Source organism: Neomonachus schauinslandi, chromosome 12, assembly GCF_002201575.2.
Source record: "Neomonachus schauinslandi chromosome 12, ASM220157v2, whole genome shotgun sequence".
Lineage (NCBI taxonomy): Eukaryota > Metazoa > Chordata > Mammalia > Carnivora > Phocidae > Neomonachus > Neomonachus schauinslandi.
The window spans coordinates 40,676,407-40,700,358 of record NC_058414.1 but is presented as its reverse complement, the minus strand read 5'-3'; the positions used below and the strand labels follow the sequence as shown (position 1 = coordinate 40,700,358).

General features: G+C 40.3%; 1 protein-coding gene across 1 annotated transcript in view; it reads right to left on the bottom strand.

Annotated features, from left to right (window-relative positions):
- Nucleotides 1-12,811: 12,811 nt before the first annotated feature.
- UMAD1 (UBAP1-MVB12-associated (UMA) domain containing 1) overlaps nt 12,812-23,952 on the bottom strand; it is a 215,784-nt gene continuing 204,643 nt past the window's right edge. The window contains exon 4 of the mRNA XM_044919998.1: nt 12,812-14,709. Within this exon, the coding sequence (XP_044775933.1) occupies nt 14,452-14,709 (258 nt within the window). The 3' untranslated portion in view covers nt 12,812-14,451. The remainder of the gene's footprint in view (nt 14,710-23,952) is intronic.

Here is a 23,952-nt window from a genome sequence, read left to right as displayed (position 1 = left end):
CCAAGACATTTGACAATGTCTAGAGACATTTCTGATCATCACAACTGGGGGCGCTGGGGAGGGGGAGGCGGAACTACTGGCATCTAGTAGATAGAAACCAGTGATGCGGCTAAATATCCTATAAGGCATAGGACAGCCCCTCACAACAAAGAATTATCCAGTCTAAAATGTCAACTGCCAGGTTGAGAAACTCTGATTTAACCTTTCTGCTCCTCATTTTTGTCATTGTGCCAGATAGCATTCATTCCTTAACAGATATTTCCAACCCATCCCCTTGCTGCCTCCCTGGTAGAGTCTGGAAAGCTAGATACTCATTTGGCAGCCTCCTGTGCCTTGTTGCTAGAGATAGCCCAAGGCACAGTTCTGCCCAGTAAGATATAGGTGGAAATTTACTGGGGGCATGAGAAAAGCTTTTGTTTTTTTTTTACTGATAGAAGAAAAAGATGAGACTGTTGACATCTCCTTCTTCATCTTTCTACCTTGAACATGAATGCAATATGTAGAGTTCTAGAAGCCATGTTGCTATCATTAGGGAAAGTCAGGATTCAAAGGAAGGATGGCCTGGATATTGTTGAGACATGAATCAATACCATATAACCCTCCTATACTTCTTATTATGTTAGAATATATAACTCCTATTTGTTTAAACATTCTTGATGTACTCAAATTTCAAATTAGGTTAATGTGAAATTTGAATTAATGAATAAAAAATTGTGGAATTTTTTTGTGGAAAAGTATATAAATAACATAAAATTTGCCATTTTAACCATTTTTAAGGATGCAATTCAGGGGTATCAATTAGATTCACAATGCTGTGCGACCATTACCATTATTTCCAAAGTTTTTTATCACCCCAAATGGAAATACTGTACTCATTAAGCAACTTCTCCTCCACCCCCAAAGTCCCTGGTAACTTCTAATCTACTTGCTGTCTCTATGCATTTGCCTGTTAGAGATATTTCATCAAGTGGAATAATACAGTATTTGTCCTTTTGTGTCTGGCTTATTTCACTTAGTATAATGTTTTCAAGGTACATCTACATTGCAGCATGTATCAGAACTTGAGTCCTTTCTATGGTTGAATAATATTCCATTATATGTATATTTTGTTTATCCATTCCTCTGTTGATGGGCATTTGAATTGTTTCTACCTCTTGGCAATACTAGAGTTTTAAAAGGTAAAATAAAATTAAAAAGTAAGGTACTCAGAACAGTACTTAGTATTTAGAAGAATTCAGCAAATGTAGGTTAAAATTATTACTGCTAACATTGAATAGCATCTCATCACATTCACCCTGTCAACTGTCTTTCATTCCGAGGAGGAATGTAGTAGTATGTGGGTGCACTGGCAAAAAACTATGATCAGGACCTACTGTACAATTCAAAGCAAACAGTACTCTCATTGGTCGGTCACTATCAGCAGGTATGATGGACATTTTCACTTATCCATCCATCCTTCCATCATTCCATCCCTCTATCTGTCCATTCAGAATGTATTAAGCACCTCAAGTGGGAGAAATACTATGCTTCAAATCTAAGCTGCAGTGACACATGATTAAATTGTTGCAAGTAACAAAGAAGAAAAGGAGGTGCTTAACACACATTTCTGATGATGATGAAACAGTTCTGCAATCAATCATGAGCTTCAAAAATTTCTCTAGGACGGGGGTGTGTCATTTGTCTAAATTATCAATGAACTGGACACATGCCTTACGAAGTCCCCCATCCTGCTAAGTACTTTTTTTCTTTTTTAAAGATTTTATTTATTTATTTGAGAGAGAGAGTGAGTACATGAGAGGGGGGAGGGTCAGAGGGAGAAGCAGACTCCCTGCCGAGCAGGGAGCCCGATGCGGGACTCGATCCCGGGACTCCAGGATCATGACCTGAGCCGAAGGCAGTCGCTTAACCAACTGAGCCACCCAGGCACCCCCTGCTAAGTACTTTTTAAACTGATTCATAAATATTGTTGACTTTCATCCTTTGCACCTAAGTTTTCATTCACAGAGGTACAAAACAAAAGCTCCGTCTAGTAACTGTCATGGCTGGTACCAGGAAGAGTGCCATTTTTGAAGTAGGAAAAACAAATTTCTCCCTCCAAGGAACAGGGACAGGTAGAGTATAGAGCTAAATGGTCTGTCCACAGCAGAGGAGTACAGCAAGTCAACTTTTTAGCTGGTGGGAGATACATTTTGGGGAGAAGATCTGGTATGAGGAGGGTGTGTATCCTGAAGAACACATGAAAACAGCAAGTAGGAAAGAAGTGGAAGAAAGGGTAATAGATCTCTGATGACAGTGGTGACAGCATGTCTTAGTTTGGTGTTGAAGATCTTTGAGACAAGTGTGGATGGTCAATCATTTAAGATCAACAACTGGAATAATGTTTGGAAGTCAGATATTTATGAAGCACCTGCTGTGGGAAATGTGTTTAATAATAAAAAATATAAGGGCGCCTGGGTGGCTCAGTTGGTTAAGCGACTGCCTTCGGCTCAGGTCATGATCCCAGGGTCCTGGGATCGAGTCCCACATCGGGCTCCCAGCTCGGCGGGGAGGCTGCTTCTCCCTCTGACCCTCTCCTCTCTCATGCTGTTTCTCTCTCGCTCGCTCTCCAATAAATAAATAAATAAAATCTTTAAAAAAATAAAAAAATAAAAAATAAAAAATATAATTGGTAGCTTGCCCTGATGTATCTTACGATTTTAGAAAGTCAAGATTCACTCATCTACCCACAGTCCCTTCAGAAAACAAGTGGAAGAAGCCATGAGAAAATCAGAATGCTACTGGGGCTCTGAGATGGTACATGAACTCCCCATTTGGGGAACATTCGTGAGGGAGCTAGACATTGAGCTGTACTGAGCAGTGGATAGAATGTGTATAGGCAGAACAGAAGAGTGCAAGAAAGAGAAATAGCATCAGTAGAGGAGTGCCGTGGCGATAGAAAAGAGGCAGAGGGCTGAGTAGGCGGTAGAGACATTGGCCTGACTGGATACTCATGGGAAATGAGGTTTAATAGCGAGACTGGTGCAGGAATGACTCAAGTACTAAGGACATTATCTCCAGGCTAGTCACAGGAGAATATGGCTTCATTTCTAGGTGCTGTAGATTCTCTTTCTGGTCCACCTCCCACCCCACCCAGTCTTTTAATATCATGTGTTTCATAGCACACACTCTAGGCAAGGTGAATACCTGTTAGTTTTTAAAAAAAATAAACCAGCTCTCAAAAAATGTTCTTGGTTTCCTCCGATGACCACCACCTGCCCTCCCAGTCCTCTCTGTACGTGATTTTCATTTAAATTGGCTCACTTACCTGGCATTTCATGCTAATCAAACCTGCCTTTGGTGGTCAGCCTGATACTGTTACTGCTACCTGCTATTTTATATTCTGGAATGAAAGGTGGTAAGGATAGAGCTCTTGTCTTTTGTTATTTATGTTTTGTCAAGCTCTGGGTACATTTCTGGCATTTTGTACTTAACAAGCATCACAAAGCACACCCAGGCTGAAGGATATCGCATCTGCTGTCCTCGGCACAACAAAAACAGCAAGCCCAGTGGTCTCCGACCTGCAGGGTAGTGATAGATTGCGCTGGGAAATGAGGCTCTTACCACAATCAACATGAAAAAAGAAATAAAGCCTCAAGTGTATCTCTACGAACACTAGAAAAGCCTGAATGGGAATAACCCACACCCAGGTGAAAACTGCTTTGCTTACTGAGGGCTTTATTCCTACAGTCCCTTTCTGATAGGTGTACATTACCAAGTGTAGAAACTTAGAGCCACTTAAAATTATAGGGTGGTAAACCTAAAGTGAGTAAAGAGCATTTCTGCAGATAGTTTTTCAGTTGGGGTGGGGAAAGAAACTATTGACCCTTAATACTCATTTAACAAGATGTTTCAACCAAGAATAGGAAGGTAATAAAGATTAAGAACTTCCTTTTGAGTTTAGTTCTGGAGACTGTTTTTGCTAAGAAGCTTATCTTGTGAAATATTTTATTACTTGATATTATAAAATATTTGTAAGTTGTTATTTAGACAACAGAAATGCAGAATTTTGTTAGCCAACATAACAGGGATTTATTTTTCTTTTTATAGACTGAATGAACATTTTAAGAGACTGGCTACTAATGCTTTCCTTGTTTTTTGAAAATGATATAAATCTACATCTTTGTATCTATGGGGAAGTTTAGAGGTTGCAATTACTAATGTGACCACACTGGCTAGAAACTCAATTGACTAATATTGTACAAAATCATTATAATTCATAACAGTAATTAAAAAGTTGAAAACTGGCTACCAAACAAATGGGCCAGTTAAAGAATATTTTAGAACCTCCTTTGGTTGCGTGAAAAATCAACATGAGAGTCTTCTTTCCTCAGATAATTATTTGTTTTTCCTCAAAAGTAAAATGAGCTATTCTTCAAGAATGCAGACCACTATCAAAAGGGTTAATATTTCCACATCCTTCAGTAAGGTTAGGTTACGTGAAAACAAAATGCCACAGCCCATTAAAACATCAGGCATTCAATTTTTATGTTATATGTTTAATTCTACAAAAATCCATGATTTTAAAAAGAGCCATGTAATTTAATTAGGATTAATCAATGTCAATTTAATAGAAGGCAGAAGAAAGTTTCCTCTACGTGTACATTAAAGAAAACCAAAAAATAAAACCCAAGTTACAAGGGTTCGTAGTCACTTATATCTCCAAAATTTAAAGAGTTAATCAACACTGTCTAAAAGGTTATGATAAATACAAAATAGTTTTATTGTATGTTACTGATACAGCTAACCAAACAAAGGTACATTTTTACTTTCAAAAAATTTAAGAAGCTAAATTATTTAGGATACAACTTTGGGAACAATAGGGAAATGGCATATTCCAGTATGAACATCTAAAAGGTTGCCTAAAGGCTTCCAACACAACACAAGGACAAATTCTAATGTAGATGGGATAAGAACCTTATACATTTCCTCAAACCAGTGGTAATTCAATGATTTGCCCATTCAACTGACTTATATCAAGCACAAACTATGTGTCAGGCATCATGTTAAGCATGGAAATATAGGTTAGGATCCATTCACAGAGTTACGACTTAGACAAACAATGCCAGTACCGTGGGTCAAGAACCTTGAAAGAGGAGAACAGGGGCACCTGGTGGCTCAGTTGGTTAACAGTCTGCCTTCGGCTCAGGTCATGATCCCAGAGTCCTGGGATCGAGTCCTACATCGGGTTCCCTGCTCAGTGGGGAGACTGCTTCTCCCTCTCCCTCTGCCCCTACCCCCCACTCATGTTCTCTCTCACTCACTCTGCTCTCTCTCGCTCTCTCTCAAATAAATAAATCTTTAAAAAAAGAGAGAAAGAACAAAGGATAGTAAAGGAATATGGAAGGATATCCAATCCAGTTTAGGAGGAATAAGGAAAGGTTTCCCAGAGGAGGTGATACTTGAATGAAACCTTGTAAAATAATTTAGCCACAGATTAGTTCACTGGAGATTGTTGGAATGCACACAACTGCTATAGTGTGCATAGTACTTTTTAAAAAATGTCTCTTCTTCCATTACAGTGTTTTGCAAGGGCAGGTTCATTTTTAAGCACATTTTGTGAGCTCCATTGTGTGTTTTTTCTGGTGTTTTATGCGATTTGACTACTAATGACTAATGAGAACCATATGAAGGCATTGCTACTGCATAAGTGTAGTGTGGTTTTGCACTTAAAAGAGTTATTCAGATGATCTAGTTGTAAATGTTCACGAAAAGCCTCTTCTGGAGTGGTCAAACTGCTTTTAGTGAGTCTCACCAGTGGTTTTACATCTGCAGAGCATTGAGAGCTGGGTTGACTTTGAAAGGATTGAAATTAAATTACTGCATATCGTTGTCCTGAATTTTATATTCACTATTATTCCCTAAAGTAAACCTTAATAAATATTTTGTGACCAGGAAAACAAACAAACAACGATAAAAAAAAAAATAGAAGGGAAGATCAGGGCATTCCAAGCACAAAGAACAGAATGTGAGGATGGTGAAGGAAGCATGGCATGTTCTGCTCGCTAGGGAAGAGCACACAGGACATGATTTGAGATGAGGCTAGAGAGGCAATTGAGGGCCCTTATTTGCCTTCAGGCACTTCAATTCTCTAGATACCAGAGAACTACTAAGGGTTTTAAATTTATTTTTTTAATAAGTTCTTTCTGGCTATAGTGTAGAGGATGCAGGGAGATCAGTTAGGAGAAATGATGAAGACAGAGACTGGAGTAGGAGCAGTAGGAATGGAGAAGACAGACACATTGGAGAGACAAGTCTTTACGATAGATAATTCCCAAAAGTTTATCAGCAGTTGAGTATGGAGCACAGTAAGAAGGAAGAATGGATAGACTCCTAGATTTCCTGCTTGGGTAATCCAGGGCGTCAGATGATACGTCAGGACTTGGAAACACAAAGGGAAAGATGGCTGTCAGTATCCAGCAAGAAGAGGTGCCACTTTCTGCTTACATTAGTATCAGTTGGTAAGAGGGATGCTGACTGAATCTGCCCCTTCGGGGTTCAGGATTGGGAACAAGTGTGCTATTTCGCATTAGGACCATATGGAGTGAAGAAGGAATTCCCCAAAGTAAATGGAAGTAGAAGAGGTGGGATATGAATGAGTGTAGAGCAGATGCAAACAACAGCTACCCCGGTCTTGCTCGAGAAGCTGAGAGGAAGTGTCAAGAGAGATGTCTTATAACAGACAGTGTATATAGATGCAGAACTTAAGAAGAGTTGTGGGCTAGAGATCAGTTTGGGTGTAAACAGTAGCAGACAGGCACGAATATGATTGTACAGAGAGAAGACAGGGAACAGAAGAGAGCCAACATTTTAGGGGTGGAATGGAGGAAAAGAAGTCCCCAATGGTATGAGGTGGAATGGTCACAGAGAGGGAAGGGAAACCAGAAAGGCAAGTGTCACAGCAATCAAGGGTGAAGACAATTTCAGGACACTGGAAGTAACCGATAGGGAGGACTGCCTCAAAGAACTAGACATAAGGCACTTGGCAGGTTGGAGGTGGCCCCATATGAAGCAGTTCAGTGGAGTTCTAACCAAGGATGGGAAATCAGGTTACAGGGGGTTAATGAGTGAACAGAAAGTAAGGAAGTGCAGATACAAAAATAGACCACTCAAGAAACTTGACTCCAAATAGATGGAAAAAGAGTTTACAGCTGGACTTAGAGGGAAAGGATCTAAACGTGTTCATATGACGACGACAGAAGAGAACTGATTGGTAGGAAATGTAAGACAGAGATACAGAAGAGTTCTAAAGGAAAGTTGTACTACTGATCCTAGAAAAATGTCTTTATCTAAACCAAGTGCATTTGAAATATTCAAATGTGCTTAGGAAAGCATATGAAAGATGAAGACATTTTTCGAGGGTAGGTCATATAGGATTAATAAATTCCGGGGCAGAAATATATGCAAAAATAATCAAGAACACACAAGGGAAACTTGGCAGCTAGATAAAACCTCAAATGAGTTAATCCACAGCACCAAAATATACTGTATTGTCTAGAATCAGTTCTTACTCATCATGAGAACATACATAGTCATTATGGGCAGAGGAAAACACAACCTGAAAAACATGGAGAATACCCAAAACAGACAAAAGGCACAATTTGTAGAGGCTTGGTAAACTAAGCATTATTTTCAGCTGCATAAACACAGCATGATAATTTGGGGAACTTACTGGGGCCTGAAAAACTATAAAAGTTTCAAAATTCTATTCTTTGCTTTTGGGAAGTCTCCTTTATAGATAATTTAATGATTTATTTCATTGGTTCACTCATTCATTCAACAAAGCCCAGTCAAGGATTTATGTCTCAAGCATAAGTCCGATGGAACATCAATCAGAGAGCATAGATTCTTAAGGGAAATGGGGTTGTGGCTGTACTTTGAAAAAGTATATTCAATTTGTCTATTGTCTTTGTAATAGAAAATATAAAGTAGAACCTGTCAAAAATGCTCCTAAACTGGTAAAATATGTAGGAGATACAGTGGAAAAAAAAAATCATAGTGTACATTGGTTTTAACAGGTAGAGAAACACTGGTTTAAGGATTCAAGCATTTCTCCTTAGAAGAGATTCAGTGAGAAGATGAAATCTGAAGATTCCTTCTTCTTCCGTTAAATTCAATTTCAGACTATGAAGTTAGGCAAAACAAGGAGGAAGTGTATATTTAATTATGGAGGTATAGACAGATCTATATTTTTAAATGTTGACTATTGACTTACCAGTGTCATTCCCCTCTCTCAATCATCTTCATTTCTACTACTGCCCATATCTTTAGGTTAGGAACCTCAAATACTTAACTGAGGTAGGAACTTCTAGATTTGCCCCCCCAAATAGATAAGTCTCCTGTGTTACTTCTTTAAGCTGTGTTAACTGATGGTTACAGTATAGTGTGACATAGAAAAGTAGATACAGTGTGTCCCAGGCTGTATTTATACACATATTGGTAAACACAAATTCTCGTGAACATCCCAAACAAGGATGTTGCAGTGGGGGTGGCTACTGGGAGAGGATAAGTATTTAGGTTTTATCTTAGACCAACTGCCTGTTTGCTTTTTGGCATCCATTTTATTTCTTTTCAGTCCTGAGAAGGCCTGTTCAAATGACTAAGCTAACAATGCCACACATGGCATATTAGTGTACGGTGTACCCTGTAGGTCTAAGAACTTGGCTTTGTTTTGCCCTTGTTCTTGAACAAAAGCTGCTTCTTTGTTAGCCTCCCAAATGTTCCTTGCCATTATGCAGAAATACGTTAATTTTGAAACAAAATCAATGATGTACCTTTTGAAAAACAAGATTAAAATTAAAACTGTACACAGACACACATACATACAGTGAAACTGACATTACCCTGTTCCTTCTTCCCCACGTGTCTCAGAATTATAGCCCAACACCTGTAGCCACACAAGGGGCAGACTTGGCAGCTGCAGAACCCAGATGTCAGACACTGGATTGTACGTCCTTGGCAGCAGTCCTAAGTGGGAGGCTGTCTCCTTAACTGACCTCTGAAACAGTCTATTGTCTGAGTCTCTCTCTGGCCTGGGTAATAACTAAAACGCTGTCTGTGGGGCTGGTTCAGAGTTAGCGTACTGATGGGTTGTTCTGGATGCAATTATCCTTTGCCTTACCTTTGATTGTAAGGAATTTATTTCCTTGGTAGGGGTTAAAATTGGGACTGGGCAAATTCTTGACAAAGAGCTATATTCAGGTTTCTTCCAAGGACAAAATAAGATGCTTTTTGCTCTGATTGATTTTTTTTCCCCCAAGTGAAATTGGAGGAGATCAACTTTATGTTTTAGCACACAGTTTGGGTTAATCAGAATTAAAAATTAGAGTTTCTTGAGCACCTCCCCCTCCGAAAGAAGACAGAGTTTCCTTATACAGCTTCTTAAAACTAATTCGTTGAAAAGGAAACATTTCTTTCTTCAGAAACTTACGGAGCTACAACTTTGCTTTGTGATTACTAAAAAAGTCATCTATTGTAGAAAAGAGCTCTGTGTATCATGAGTTATCTTGGCTCTTTAGAGAGGAAAATGATTACACTATAATCTTGCCTCTACACCACTTGCTGAAGAATGACATTATGTGTAAGATGCAATCATGGGAATGAGAGGTAGGAAAAGGCCAAGTATGGAAGAAGGCTCCACTTACAATGCAGCGCTTGTAGCTCTCAGGGAAAGTCTATTGTGCATACAGTTCCAGTCATGGCAAGTTAAGGAGAAATATATCTAAAGGAAGATGACTTCTGAGGAAATTATAGACTATATTATAATATCCAGCAACAAATGATATTCATGTGCACCATGTAAAATGTGCCAAATTTTCCTTTATTAACTTTTATAAAGGTGTAAATATATTTCTTAGCTCCCACTGATTTAGATTTGGGGAAGAAAAGAGGGAATATTCATGAGTCCCAATATAAATAAGAAAATGATAAATAAATAAATTGGAGAGAAGGGGCATATCTCTTATGGGGAAGAATTCCAGATAATTGATGTAGCTACTTGCCTCTTAAGGAAGTGGAGCTTAATTTCCTACTGCTTGAGTGTGGGCTATGATTTATCACTTAATGCCAAAATTTTGAGTATAAAAGTGGGGGAAGGATTTACTTAACAGTGGAGAAATCTGGCAAACACTACCTTGGCGAGGTGATAAAGGTTAACATCAGTAGGAGTATCATGTTGATGGCATGTACCCTTGGTATGATGTGATCTCACTGAAGGGCACCTCATCTTTGTAATTTACCTCTAAAAACCCGTAATCTAACCATGTGAAAACATTAGATAAACCCCAATCGAAGGACATTCTACAAAATACCTGACCAGTAATCCACAAAAATGTTATGGTCATCAAAAACAAGAAACTATCATAGCCAAAAGTAGCCTAAGGAGACATGATGACTAAATGTAATGTGCTCTACTGGATGGGATGCTAGAAGGGAAGCAAGAACATGATGGGAAAACCGTGAAATTGGAATAGTGTGTGGACTTGAGTTAATAGTAATGTACCAAAGTTGGTTCATTAGTTGTAGCAAATGCACTATAGTAATGTAAGATGTTCACAACAGGGGACACTAAGTGGGAGGTATATCAGAATGCTGCACTATTTTTGTAACTTTTCTATAAATCTAAAGCTACCCTGACATAAAAAGTTGATTTAATGATGTTTAACATACTGCTGTATTGACTGTAACAGAGCTCCTACATATTTTTTTTTTTAAGATTTTATTTACTTATTCATGAGAGAGAGAGAGAGAGGCAGAGGGAGAAGCAGACTTCCCACAGAGCGGGGAGCCCGATGCGGGACTCGATCCCAGGACTCCGGGATCATGACCTGAGCCGAAGGCAGACGCTTAACCATCTGAGCCACCCAGGCGCCCCAGAGCTCCTACATATTAATCAACACATCTGTCTCTCACCCACACTGATGTACCAAACCATATGGCATAAAGGGTCATTTTCCTAACACATAATAAGACTACTTCATCTTTCAGGCCAATGTAATATCAGCGGAGTCAGACTTATTTTGAGAATTTCAGATTTTTCAATAATATTTAGGTCATGCCCTTAGTAATATGACACAAATGCTCAAAAGATAATGTCCACAAACCCTTATTTCTCAATGGCTTTAAAAGATGTAACATCCTTCAGCCACCTATCCAATATACTTATATTTCATGTGAATGTTACTACTGACATATTAATAAGACAATGTATTATCTCTGAAAGTAACACTCTTTGCTAGATAACCGAGGGCAATGTTCATTTATTGATCATTTGTTAACATGATAGGTAAGGGAGTAAGGTCCGATGTACCACTGTTTTAGAACATGAATGAGATTATTTCCTTGCTACTCCATACCTGTCCTTTAGAATTATAAGACATCAGGATTCTGGGAAAATTAGAAAAGATTTCTTTCATACTGTTTCCAATTTATCATTTTATTTTGAAAAGGGGAAAAAAGTATTGGTGTCACCGAATGTTTACTTAACAAAACAAAACAATTACAGATTTCCAAAACTGTTAAGAAATGTGGTTTTGTTAATACCTAATAGTACAATTTTAAAAGTTCAGTCAATCAAAAATTTAACCATAATAAGTTGGTCAAAATTAGCTAATTCTGCTTTTAGGAAAAGATGCAAATGCCATTAAAGAAAGCTGGAAAAAAAAATACATGCAACTTCCTGAATATATTGCAGGGCTAAAAATAAGATTCAGTAAAAGCACTTGTACAATCTGTATCTACTGTACTTTTTCCAGTGATACCTTGAATTAAGGAAAACGGCCATGATGCTGGATAGTGAGAGAAAAGAAAGTGTTCTGTAGGGAATTCTTAACTAAGGAATTGCAGAGAGTCAACCAACATATTTTAGAAATTTTTTTACAGTTAGGTATTTACTATGGAAAAAAAAATAATGGGTCAGGAGAGACCGACAATAAACGCAGATTGCTGTTTTTTATATGCCTCTTTAATATGTTCAGTTCAGTGAATATGTATTTTGCATTTTGTTAGACTAGTGTGCATGTGTGGTAAGTAATGAGAATTATAGCGTCTCCCTTTCTCAGAACACCTATAGTGTGTCAAGCTTTATGGTGCCAAGCGTCTGACAAACACCATCTAAAACTTAACACAACTCTGCAAGGTGCATACTATTACTATTTAACAAGTGTGGGAACTAAGAACACTAGAAGTTAGGGAACTGAGCAAAGTCCCACAGCTTGTGAGTGAGCCTTTACAAACTGTCTGGCTGCCTCAAATGCCCAAACTCTTTTCACCAGAGCATACAGCTTTGTTATACTTTCTAATTCTGAACACTATTGAATTCAATGGTTATCACTAACCAGGTGAGTTAGGTCATTGGACCTCTCTGGGCTTCAAGTTTCTCTTGGGTAATTGAAATTGGCTGGCTGATTTCTAAAAGAGTAACGATTTATATACAGGATTAAGAAAACTAAAATGTTTTTGTTAAAAGAAGGTCATGAACACTAGTCCTTACTAAATTTTGTGGTGATGGAGATCTATCTAGAACTAGATATTCATGTGATTTCTTTCAAATCTCTACAGTCCTGTTAAGCCAGGACTAGTGATCTTACCATTTTCAATGTTATTCCCTAAAGTTTACATATAAGTGGAAATTTCATATTTTTGTGGCACTGCATAAACTATATACTTAAATATGTGCCTCAGAAAGAATTAATAACTTGCATTCAAATATGAAGGTAAAGAAAACTATTTTTTTCTGGATCTGAAAATAATCAAAATATCAGTTTATTTTAATTCACATTTATTTATATATAACAATTATTTTCGACAAATGAAAATACAAGCATATTTATAAGATGGTAGACATAAATATAAATGAAATGTATTTCAGACAAAATTTAACAAATATATTAGACAAACTGATGACATAACACTTAGCTTCAAGGTACATTAACATGGATGTTAAAAAGGATGTTTTCACAAAAACTGCTATAAAATGTTCACATTTGTGTTAGTAATAGGTCACATTTCCTAGACTGATGTTTTATGAAAACTGTAAAGATTTAATGTAATCATTCACCTCATGTGGTAACATTATTTGTAAATGAAGCATATTTTTGTCAATAGAAATATTCATTTAACTTTTAAATAATATGGCATTTTTATCAAGACAATGCTACCTTTATTAAACAAACATGCACAACACATTAAAACTCGAATGATTCACATACCTTTATGCACGGTGTTTAGTTTTGCTATGGCACGCTATCTTTGTGAAAAATATACTTACAATTTGGCACAGAATCAATAAATTGTATTGCTCCTAATCAAAACAAATGTGATTTAAATTTTCCATGCATGGAAAATACTCTATCACAATTTGCTTTTTCCCTTTACATTTTATTGACCAATGGCAGTTCTTTACTGCTTTAGTTGGCATAAATCATGGATAGCCAAGAACTAAAAGTCATGGTTAGGTGTTTTGCCTACACTCTAATTGGAAATGAGTTGATTTCAGCTTTTCTAGCAGCAAAACATTTCCATCTGTATTGTGGCCAACAAATTTCTAAATAAGGGTGTTATCAGCAATAATATGTATCATCATGAGATGCTTTTCTTTAGGAGGCAAAGAGGTTGAAAGGAAACGTGGATCTCTTCATAAACTGGGAACATATGTGGTAAGGGGAGCAAATGCCAACTGAAGCAGAAGCAGGGGAAGTTCTTTGGAAAGTGGTGACAGCCCACGCTCTGGAGTAACAACGAGGCAGAAAACAAAGGCAGGCCCACGGGAATCATTCAGGGTGGAAAGGGCTGCCATGGCTTTGAGGAAACTGAAATGTATCACATGTATCCCTCAAAAGAAATAGCATCCAGAGCAGGGACAGCATTCCTGGAGCAGCAAACTACCACTGCTTTTTAGGAAAAGTTTTACATTTCCACCTCGGTGTCTAAATTGGGACTGAAGAAATTAAGCTAACTGGCAACATTTTTTTTTTTTTTCTGAATTCATTCATAAACATTGTGGAAGAAGAAAGGGAGTAACATTAATTCAAGCTTCCTCCGAACCACAGAAGAGAAATCACACTCATTCTAAGCGTAGACTTCAGAGTTAGGTGACTAAGAAAAGTGCCATAGCTCTTTCTCACAGTTCTCCTAAGATACACTTGAGGGGTTGTATTTTGAGAGACTGGTTGAAGGAATCTGCTCCTTTCATAAAACCTTGATAGTCTAGTTTTTATATTATCTGGGGGAAAGGAAGCAGAATTAAGTCCACCTTTTAAACAAATAGAGTAATGAACATAATGTCGTTTTCTTTGCTTTAAGATCCTTGCTTTTCTGAGGACCTTTAAGCAGTGAAATGGCAAAGAACATCAAACAGGTTAAATAAAATGGGCAAACTTTTGTTTAAAGCTGTTACAGTGCAAATAGACATAAAGATTACAAATCACAGAGCACCGAATTTTCAAGAGTGAAATCGTACCAAAACCGTGATAAATTTTCGCTGACATCATAGGAGAGTAAGTGGTCTGGAAGGTCACTGATGGTGCCCTGCACGGCCAGGACATGTGGGGCCAAGGTGAAGGGTATGTCGTTCAGGAGTTCGGCCATTAATGAGTTGTTTTCCAAAGTCTGGCCTGCCTTATTTTCCATCTCGGGGCTTGCTACAGTCACACTGGATGAGTTTTCTTTGCCAGTCTAAAAATACATATATATTTAAGTCATTTAGACCTCGTGGACTTTGAGGTTTAGTAGTGGTAAATGTGGCGTTAATATAGCAAAATGATTGAGAAATCTTGACTATAGAAATATTCCCAGATTAGAATGCTGTTATTTACTCTACTTGTGAAATACATCTATCTAGATCTCTACTAGGCTTTGAAATGAATTCTAATCCCTACTCTTACTCAGACTGACCACCCATGGCCCCCTCAAATACAAATTGGCATTCTTGCTATTTCCCTAGCCCAGATAATGTCTACAAAGTCTGGCTCACAAATCCAATGTATGCTTTCAGGCTCTACAGAATTCCCAGCTTCCCTGTGAAATCTTCTATCAACGTAGTCCAAAGTGACCTTGCCGGCTTCAGAGAGAATATGGGGCAAAATGCCTAGGATCTTATTTGGCATTTACTGTTTTTATCCTTGCTAGTGGTTGTTTCATTATACATATGTCTTATCCCCAGCTAGAGTCTAGGGTACTTGAGGGCAAGAAATCTATTTGACATCTCTTTGTATTCTCCACCTTGCATAACTTACCTTGCATACTTTGTATGTATGCATGTATCCTCCACCTTGTATACCCTGATACATACTTGAACATTTACCTCGAATGCGAACCATAAGTATTGACTGCCTGCCTGACTTTCGCTGGAACTAGCATGTTATATTACCCAAGGTATTCAGATAAGAATTGATATATCTTGTTCAATTTCTTTAAAACTGGTATACCTTGCATATGGTACTTTACCAAAAGATGTGCACCAGGGTGTTCATAGCACTCTATGCAAGCCCCAAACTGGAACCCAACTAAGTGTCCATCACCAGGAGAATGGATACAAAACTGAAGTGTATTTACAAAAATGAGAACCAATGACCTGCTGCTCCAAGCAGCTGAAACCTACCTCAAACCAGGTTAGGCAAAACTTGACTCCCCCACCCCCTCAACCCGGTCTCATGCAGAATAAAACTGCAGTCTTTTTTTTTTTTTAAAGATTTTATTTATTTATTTGAGAGAGAGAGAATGAGAGACAGAGAGCATGAAAGGGAGGAGGGTCAGAGGGAGAAGCAGACTCCCCGCTGAGCAGGGAGCCCGATGCGGGACTCGATCCAGGGACTCCAGGATCATGACCTGAGCCGAAGGCAGTCACTTAACCAACTGAGCCACCCAGGCGCCCAAAACTGCAGAGTCTTTACAGAGGCCAACGGGGCCCTTCCTGATCTGGCCCCGGGGCACCTCTCTGCCAGTATCCCCAGCTAGGCTGTCCTGGCTCCCTCCTCTCTAGTCCCACTGCCCCTTGCTCTTGCTCGTGCACACCCAGCCTGCTTCTGCCTTGGGCCTTTCCTCTCCAGTCCCTCTGCCCAGGAGGTTCTTCTCCCAGACATACCCGGTTTCCTTCTCTCACAGCCTTCTCAAGGAGGCCTTTCCTGACCACTTTATTTAAACTGTAGCCTGGCCCTCACCTCCCGCACTCCAGCACTCCGTCTCCCTCTCCTGCTTTTTCCTCTCCATAGCCCTCAGCACCTTGTTCTATGGTATATAAGTTATTCTGATATCACCCCTTGGAAGCTTAAGGAGTTTCACTTCCCATGTTCACTGCTGTATCCCCAGTGCCCAGATCAGTGCCCAGTGCTCAATAACTCTTTGTTGAATGGATGAAAGCAGACAAGATTTTTCCCTGCATGGGGCTCACATTGTAATAATTATAAGTGCTGATAAATTCCTCCTAAGTCTAGAGGAGAATGGTTTTCTGTGTAGGAAACAGCAGTTTTGTTAAACTTGTTATTGAAATGGAAAATGAATACAGAAAAGGGTACATCGTAAGTGTACAGCCTAAGTTTTAACCAACCAAACACCTGTGAGCAACCAGCACCCAGATCAAGAAATAGAAGTGACCAGCTCCCCAGAGGCCCAGCAGGTGCTCTTTCAGTCACAATCAACTCCTTGCCTCTCAGTCACCATTCTGATTTCTAACAGCACAGACTGGTTTTACCTGTATTTTAAATGAAGTCATAATACAGTATTCTGGCTTCTTTCACTTAACATTTTATATATGAGATTCATCCGTGTTGTTGCATGAGCGCTTTAAAAATTTTTTGAAGGACATGTTGTTACAGAGGAGATAAATTCTTACTGATGACTACAGACAGTGTGTGTGTGTGTGTGTGGGGGGGGGGGTACTGTGTCCAGGGAAGGAAGCAGGGAGACCAGCCGGGAATGAGAAATGATTGTGGATTAGGTGGTGATACTAAAGGTGAGACAGAATGGTTGGATTGTGGATAGACCAAGAAGAAAGCCAATAGGATTTGCTGATGGAATGGATGTGGGGGTGTGAGAGCAAGAGCGGAGCAAGGATGAAACCAAAGTTTGTGGCTTGAGCAATAAGGATGGAGTCTCCATTCTCCATTTACAGGGATGGGAAAAGAGTGTCAGCAGGGAGCGGGTGTAGCAGGAAGATGAGGAGCTGTTCGTAGACAGGCGGATCCGACAGGAGTCTGGAGCTGGGGGAGATCTCGAGGAGAAAGTCTGCTTGGTGCTGTGTTTAAAAGATGATGGGAGGTGGGCGCCTGGGTGGCTCAGTCAGTTGAGCATCCAACTCTGTTTGGGCTCAGGTCATGATCTCAGGGTCGTAGGATGGAGTCCCATGTTGGGCTCCACACTGAGTGGGGAGTCTGCTTCTCTCTCTTCCTCTCCCTTTGCCCCTCCCCCTGCTTGCACACACATTCTCTCTAAAATAAATAAATCTTAAAAAAAAAGATGGGAGGAAGGCAAGTAAAGACAAATATGAGAACAGACAACATTTTGAGACATGGTGCTACAGATGGGAAAAAGATATATGGGCCAGTAGCTAGAAAGGGATGTGGGGTCAGGAGAGGTTTCTCTTGATTTTTCTTTTGCTGTATGAGTTGAGAGAAATGACACTGTTGTTATGCCAATGAGAAGCTCTAGAAAGGAAAACTCCATGGAGATTCTGTAGGAGAGGAACTGGTCTCTTCACAAGGCATCCCCAGCACCTAGAACAGAGGCCCTCAAGAAATATTTGTTTAGTAAATGACTCTGAATTAACCAAACACATCCCTAGCAAGAGTTATCCTCACTTCCCGTGAAAATAAAACACCAGAGTACTTTCTTAGGACTGTAACTAGAACAGCGTAACCACACCCTGCTACGACAAAGCTTATTAGAAAGGTCCATGGACACAGTGGACAGAACCTGCCTTCTGAAACCTGAGTGAGACTTAAATACTAAGGATCCCTGGGTCAGATGAGAGCACAGGTATCAGTGAGCAATGATGCCACAATTCCAGCCTCTTTAGAGGATCTCACCTAGCTATCGCTGCTTTCTTCAAGATGACCTATGCATGGAGGCTTTGGTTACCGTGGAGCAGCACAACAGAGTGTTCAGAGCACAGATTCTAGAACCACACTGCTTGGGTGCAAATCCAAGGTCTCCTGCTTATTGTCTTGGGCAAGTTATTTAACTTCTCCATGCCTCAGTTTCCTTGGCTATATTATGAGATCAAGAACAGTACCTATTTCACAGGATTGCAATGAGGATTAATGAAATGATATTCATAAGTATGTAGAATAATGCTTAGCACATGTTAAAATAAGTGAATAAATTAAAACTTTCGGAATGGGTAATGCCACTTGGCTTTAGATAAAATTTAGGATTCACCCATCTCTTTTTTTTTTTAACATTTTATTTATTTATTGAGAGAGAGTGAGAAAGTGTACAAGTGGGGCGGGGAGGGGAAAAGGGAGAGAGAGAATCCCAAGCAGACTCTGTGCTGAGTGTAGAGCCTGATGCAGGGCTCCATGCGGGGCTTCATCTCATGACCCAGAAATCATGACCCAAGCCGAAATCAAGAGTCAGATGCCTATGGGGCGCCTGGGTGGCTCAGTCGTTAAGCGTCTGCCTTTGGCTCAGGTCATGGTCCCAGGGTCCTGGGATCGAGCCCCACATTGGGTTCCCTGCTCCGCGGGAAGCCTGCTTCTCCCTCCCCCACTCCCCTTGCTTGTGTTCCCTCTCTCGCTGTGTCTCTCTCTGTCAAAAAAAAAAAAAAAAAAGTCGGATGCCTAACGGATTGAGCACCCAGGCGCCCCTCTTGTTTTTGACATCATCTTATCTTACCCTCCTCTCTTATATCTTGCCTTCTCTCTTAATCTCATGCACAAATGTTCCCTAGATATATCCGTTAGTAGCATCCCATGCTTGAACTTTCTTCTCTTTATTGTGTACAGAACGTTCTCCAGTTTCCTTAGCCAAATCATCTTTCTTAAACAAAAGCATTCTTGAAATCTCACCTTCTCCACTAACGAGGAGGTGTATTACCCGTACTGCTTTGCTTTCTCAACACCCAGCTTCTAAGGTTTAACCCTCTGGCAGACCGCATCTTGGATAATAAAGGAATTGAGACATATGGTTCCTCGTTCAAGTTCTGCTGATAAAACTGCCCTATACTTCACCTGCCTGGGCCTCACTTCTCTAGTCTGTAAAATGAGTGATGAGGGAGGACAAATAATCATGAGGAGGAGGAGGAGGAAGAGGAGGATGGCAGCAACCGGCATAAACTGGGCACTTTCTGCCAGTCTCCATCTGAGCTGTTTAAATGTACTCACCCATTTAAGTGCCACCACAGCGTTGTGGGGTGTGTACCATTATTAGTCCCCTGTTAAAAACAAGAGGGCACGGAAGCACACAAGGTGAAGGAAGTTGTCCCGGGTTACAGAGCTAGTCTGTGGTAACCCTGAGAATCAAGCCCGGTGACCTTTAAGGCTCCACATTCGAAGACCCCGCACACCTCAGCTTTGGATAGATTGGGCAACTGAATGAACAAAGCCCTGAAAATTGAGGGGATGGTATCACAAAATATGACAGGTGCCAACATAGCATATCCTGGCCTAATTCAGAAGGAAAAAAGACTCTAATATCTTTTACCATTAGGAAGAGAGGACTGAAAAAATCATTAAGGTGACAGACCTTAGACTGCAGAAGGACAGAAAAGCAACTGTATTTATAAAATATTTATCCCCAGAGATAAATCTACCAGTAGTCTGGATAAACCACAGGGAAACGCTGGGGTCAGTGAAACAAGATTGTCTATAAGTTGATCACAGTTGAAACGGAGAGGTAGAAGGTACGCGGGAATGTGCTACATGTATTCTTTCTACCTTTGTCTGAAAACTGTCCAAAATAAAAAGTTTCCAAAAATTAACGTAAAAATACCACAGACAAAGTGTTCCACCAAATGCCTCCTAGAAGGCTCTGAATTTCAGCTGTGCTGTATGTATTACTCCACCATCTATTTCTTAACAGTTGGCTCGAGTGCAATGTTACAGTCTCCAAGGAGGCTGCCTGCCCTCTTGGCAGCAGGGTGAGTGCCATGATGCAGCTGCTGTTGGCATGCTGAGAGCTGGAAGGGGAGAAACTATAAGGCAAAACACGAGTAAGTCACAAAGAAAATGTGAGTCAAAATTCAAGGACCCCACACCCTCTACTCTGCTCACGAAGTCGAGCTTGGCAGCCAGTGGAAGCAGAGGTGGGGGCTGAGGGCTGAAACAGGTGCATGAGTTCCCTGGCAAAAAGCAGCCCTCTCTCTTACACACACAGTCTTTCAGTTTTTTCATTTGCATAATAAAATGGGTCTTTAAAGAGAAGAATGAGTATGTTAACCACAATGGAGCAAGAAGAAAAGAATCAATTAACCTTATGGTTAATAGCCAAATTTTAAAAAATTACTTCAAATATTATGTTCATAAAACATATTCATTATTTTTGTGATTAATCCTGTCCGCAGAAGGGCTGCTATGACAATGTTCTTGAGTATAAGTTCCTTCGTATAATGTAGCTTTAAATACTTCTTTTTCAAATTAATGTTTGTCCTCACATGGTTTAAGTAGGAGGAGGCCATGTCAGAATTTTTTTTTTTAAATCTTGGGGAGAAGAGAAATTTCCTTATCTATATCATTACAACAAACAAAGTTTACAGTTAATCAGCTATGTTTATGTTTGTATAAAAATTATTTCTTGTTCATCAGTTGAGCTGTTAAAAAACGGGCTGGCCAAGTTTATCTTGTAATCCTCACATTCTATTATCTTTGTTTCAAATAATTCAAAAACGTTTATAGACACTATTCCTCCCTTTCTTGCAGAGGGGCTGCAAAGATTCACGAGGTTCAATCTGTAAAATCTTCTCAGAGCTTCCGAAAAAAAACACAGTCCAAGAATACAAGGCACATAACACTTTTCAGTAAAGGCTTAGAAAAATGAAGTCACTTCCCTGGAGCAACAGAAGGTTAGTGGCATCCTGTGAACCTCGCTCCTGGGTATTTGAAAGCAAGGAAATGCAGGTTTGAGAACAGACTACATTTTTCCTGGCACAGAAGCCCCCCAAACCACCATGAAATCTATTAAGGGGTGCCAATTTTGCAAACCTGCTAACAATGTGGAGACTTCCCGACTAAAGTATGACTATTGTATTAATATGAACATCACCTATATTTGGCATCTTTTCAAACCTCCTGCTTTTTAAGGCAACCCGTGCCTCGGAGAAGTAGAGATAAAATAGTGTCCTATAAAAGCAAAATATTGAAGCATTAAAATTTAGAAACCAACCTTAACCAAAACGGTCACAGAACCTATTAGAAGAATATGAAACCACGTATAAAACTCACATCTCACACCTTCAATTTACATGCAAAGAAGGTAGCTATACGCTAAAGCATATTTCTAGGAAACGAGTTACAGTAAGAAGAGGTGATGCCAAGCTCTGGCTGTCTATGCCTTTAAATTCTAACATCTATAAATAAAAGACATGTTCCTTTGAACAATAGCCCGAACGGGCAACACTGTCACTTCATCTCCCCAGATAACTATCCATTCTATTCTGGCTTCAACTGGTATCTGCCTGCATTACATCAGCGTCTTGACGGGGGTGGGCTGGGGGGCAAACATGAGTCAGAAGCATCAGGGGACAAGAGGTTAGAAGGGGAGAGGAGCAACAGCACAGTTAGTAGAGTAAGGCAGTACTCAGCCTCCTTATTTATTTCTTTTTTCTAAGAGGCTAGTTGCTAATAAATGGCCGGCTAGCTGATGAAAGCCAAGGGGCTGGTCTCTTCTACCTACATAAGTCCTAAGCAATAGTCTCCCTTCGCTAGGGAGAAATTGCTTGGCAAAGGTGGAGCCCGTTCGCTGCTTTTCTGCAAATCCTCCCTACGCAGAGCACAACACCTGCACAGCACAAGCGTCCACTTGTGGCCCCTGAATCGGGTCCCCCTTTTTTCTGAGATATTCTAGGCACCCCACACTTGATTTTTTACATTGAGGGGTTAGGCCAAAGCAACAAACAAAAGCCCGGAACACCTGACCACGGATACAGCTAAATTAGGCAGGAGACGAAGCTGAATTCACTGCCAACCTGTTTCCCATACGGCCTGGCCTCCCAGGTTGAGGATGCCATATATTAGAGTAGCAAACTAAGAGGCCAGCTTAGAAAGTAGGTATTTTCTTTGCTCCCTTTCCTTTCTGATTTCTGACATCATTTCAATTTGCAACTTGGTTCATGATTTTTTTTTTCAGTATTTGTTCTCTTTTCTTCCGCCGCCCCCCCCCCTCCAGTATTTCCACCTGCCTGTGCTTCCTGCTTCTTCGATCTTTCTTTAAAAAAAAAAAAAAAGTTCTCCTGACTTCCTCTTTTCAGAACTCCCGCTGAACCTATGCAAGTGAAGAGGGGGAAGGAAGCAGGCTGGCACTGGCTTCTGTAATCTGTTCCACGCATTCTTGGAAAAGTGGCTTCACTGAAGCCGGAAAATCCTCCATACAGCCAACTAGAGTGGGGGAGCAGTGGAAAGAGGAAAGAGAAGCATTTTAGGAAAGGAACCAGCAAAAAACAGTATGTTCAGCATGGGATCCTCTTTAATACAGGTTTGGGACATAAAAAAGGCTATTCTAGTGATTTTTTTAAAAAATGTTTTTAAAAGGTAGTTTATAGAAGTTCATCATCTCTGACCTGAAGCTCTCCAGGAATCTCGTATTTGCCTGTAGGCCTTCCCCCTCATTCCTGCCAGCCCATATTTCACCCCTGCTCTCCTCTTGCCCTACATCACCACCTGGCCCCTCGCTGCTGGCCAGTGGGCCAGGACCCCACTCTGCAGAGGAAACACGAATCATCAGGCGAGGATCTCTTCTACTTACCGCATCTGTGCCCCTCCACGCTTCCCTCCTACCACCACAGGCAAGTTGCCCTCTTCCCACCCAAAGAGAAATCCCTCCCCAGGGCTCCACACCCATCCTGTCCCTACTCTACAAGGACGTGGCTTCATCCCTTAGGAGGTGGCTCCCAATTGCCGATCTTTTATAAAGTCAATTCACCATTTACAGAAAGTTCTGCTGAGGTCTTTTACACCCACTGGCATCTCACCCACTGAATGCCCACACTATCTTTCTCCCTTTTTTCACAGCCAGGCTGAGATGATTGCTGACACTCGCTGTCGGTCTCACTCCTCACCCACTGCGGTCTGCCTTCTCTCTCTGCCCCTGTGCTGACACTGCTTTGTCCAAGGTTACGAATAATCACACTGTGCTAAACTGAGAAGCTGTTCTGAAGTGCTAACCTTACGTGACTTCTTTGTAGCACTTGAGACTGGTGACCCTCTGCGTTTTTATTTTCTGGCTTCCGTGCCACTTCGTGGTGTTGCCTCTGTCTGTCTAGCTGATTATTCTTTTGTCTATTTCTGAAATGATATTCTCCAAGGTCTCATTTCTGTTCCTTTATTCTTCCTCGTCTCTACACACTTCCTTAGAGGAGCTTATCCATATCCGTGGTTCCTATTGCTCTATCCCTCCACTCCCTGAAAGTAGGTAAGTATGTAGATGCATGCATGTGCGTACACGCCCACACCCATCTTGAACCCAGACTTCTACTTGGGGCTTCTGACCCACATGTTCAACTCCTATTATACCTTTCTTTTCTTTTGGAATATTGAACTCAGCATGTTCTGAACCTAACAAGTCCTGCCCAGCTCTACTCCAACCCAATGCTCTTCTAATATTTTTTGTATAGACTGCCAAACACAGAAGCCTGACTTATCTTTCTCTTTCCCTGTCACTTCTTCCATCCAGTAAATGACTGAGTCCTACTGATTTTGAGGTTTTTAACGTCTCCCCAAGTTTCCTCATTTCTCATCAATCCCACCGTCAGTTCTCTTAATGCAAGCTTGT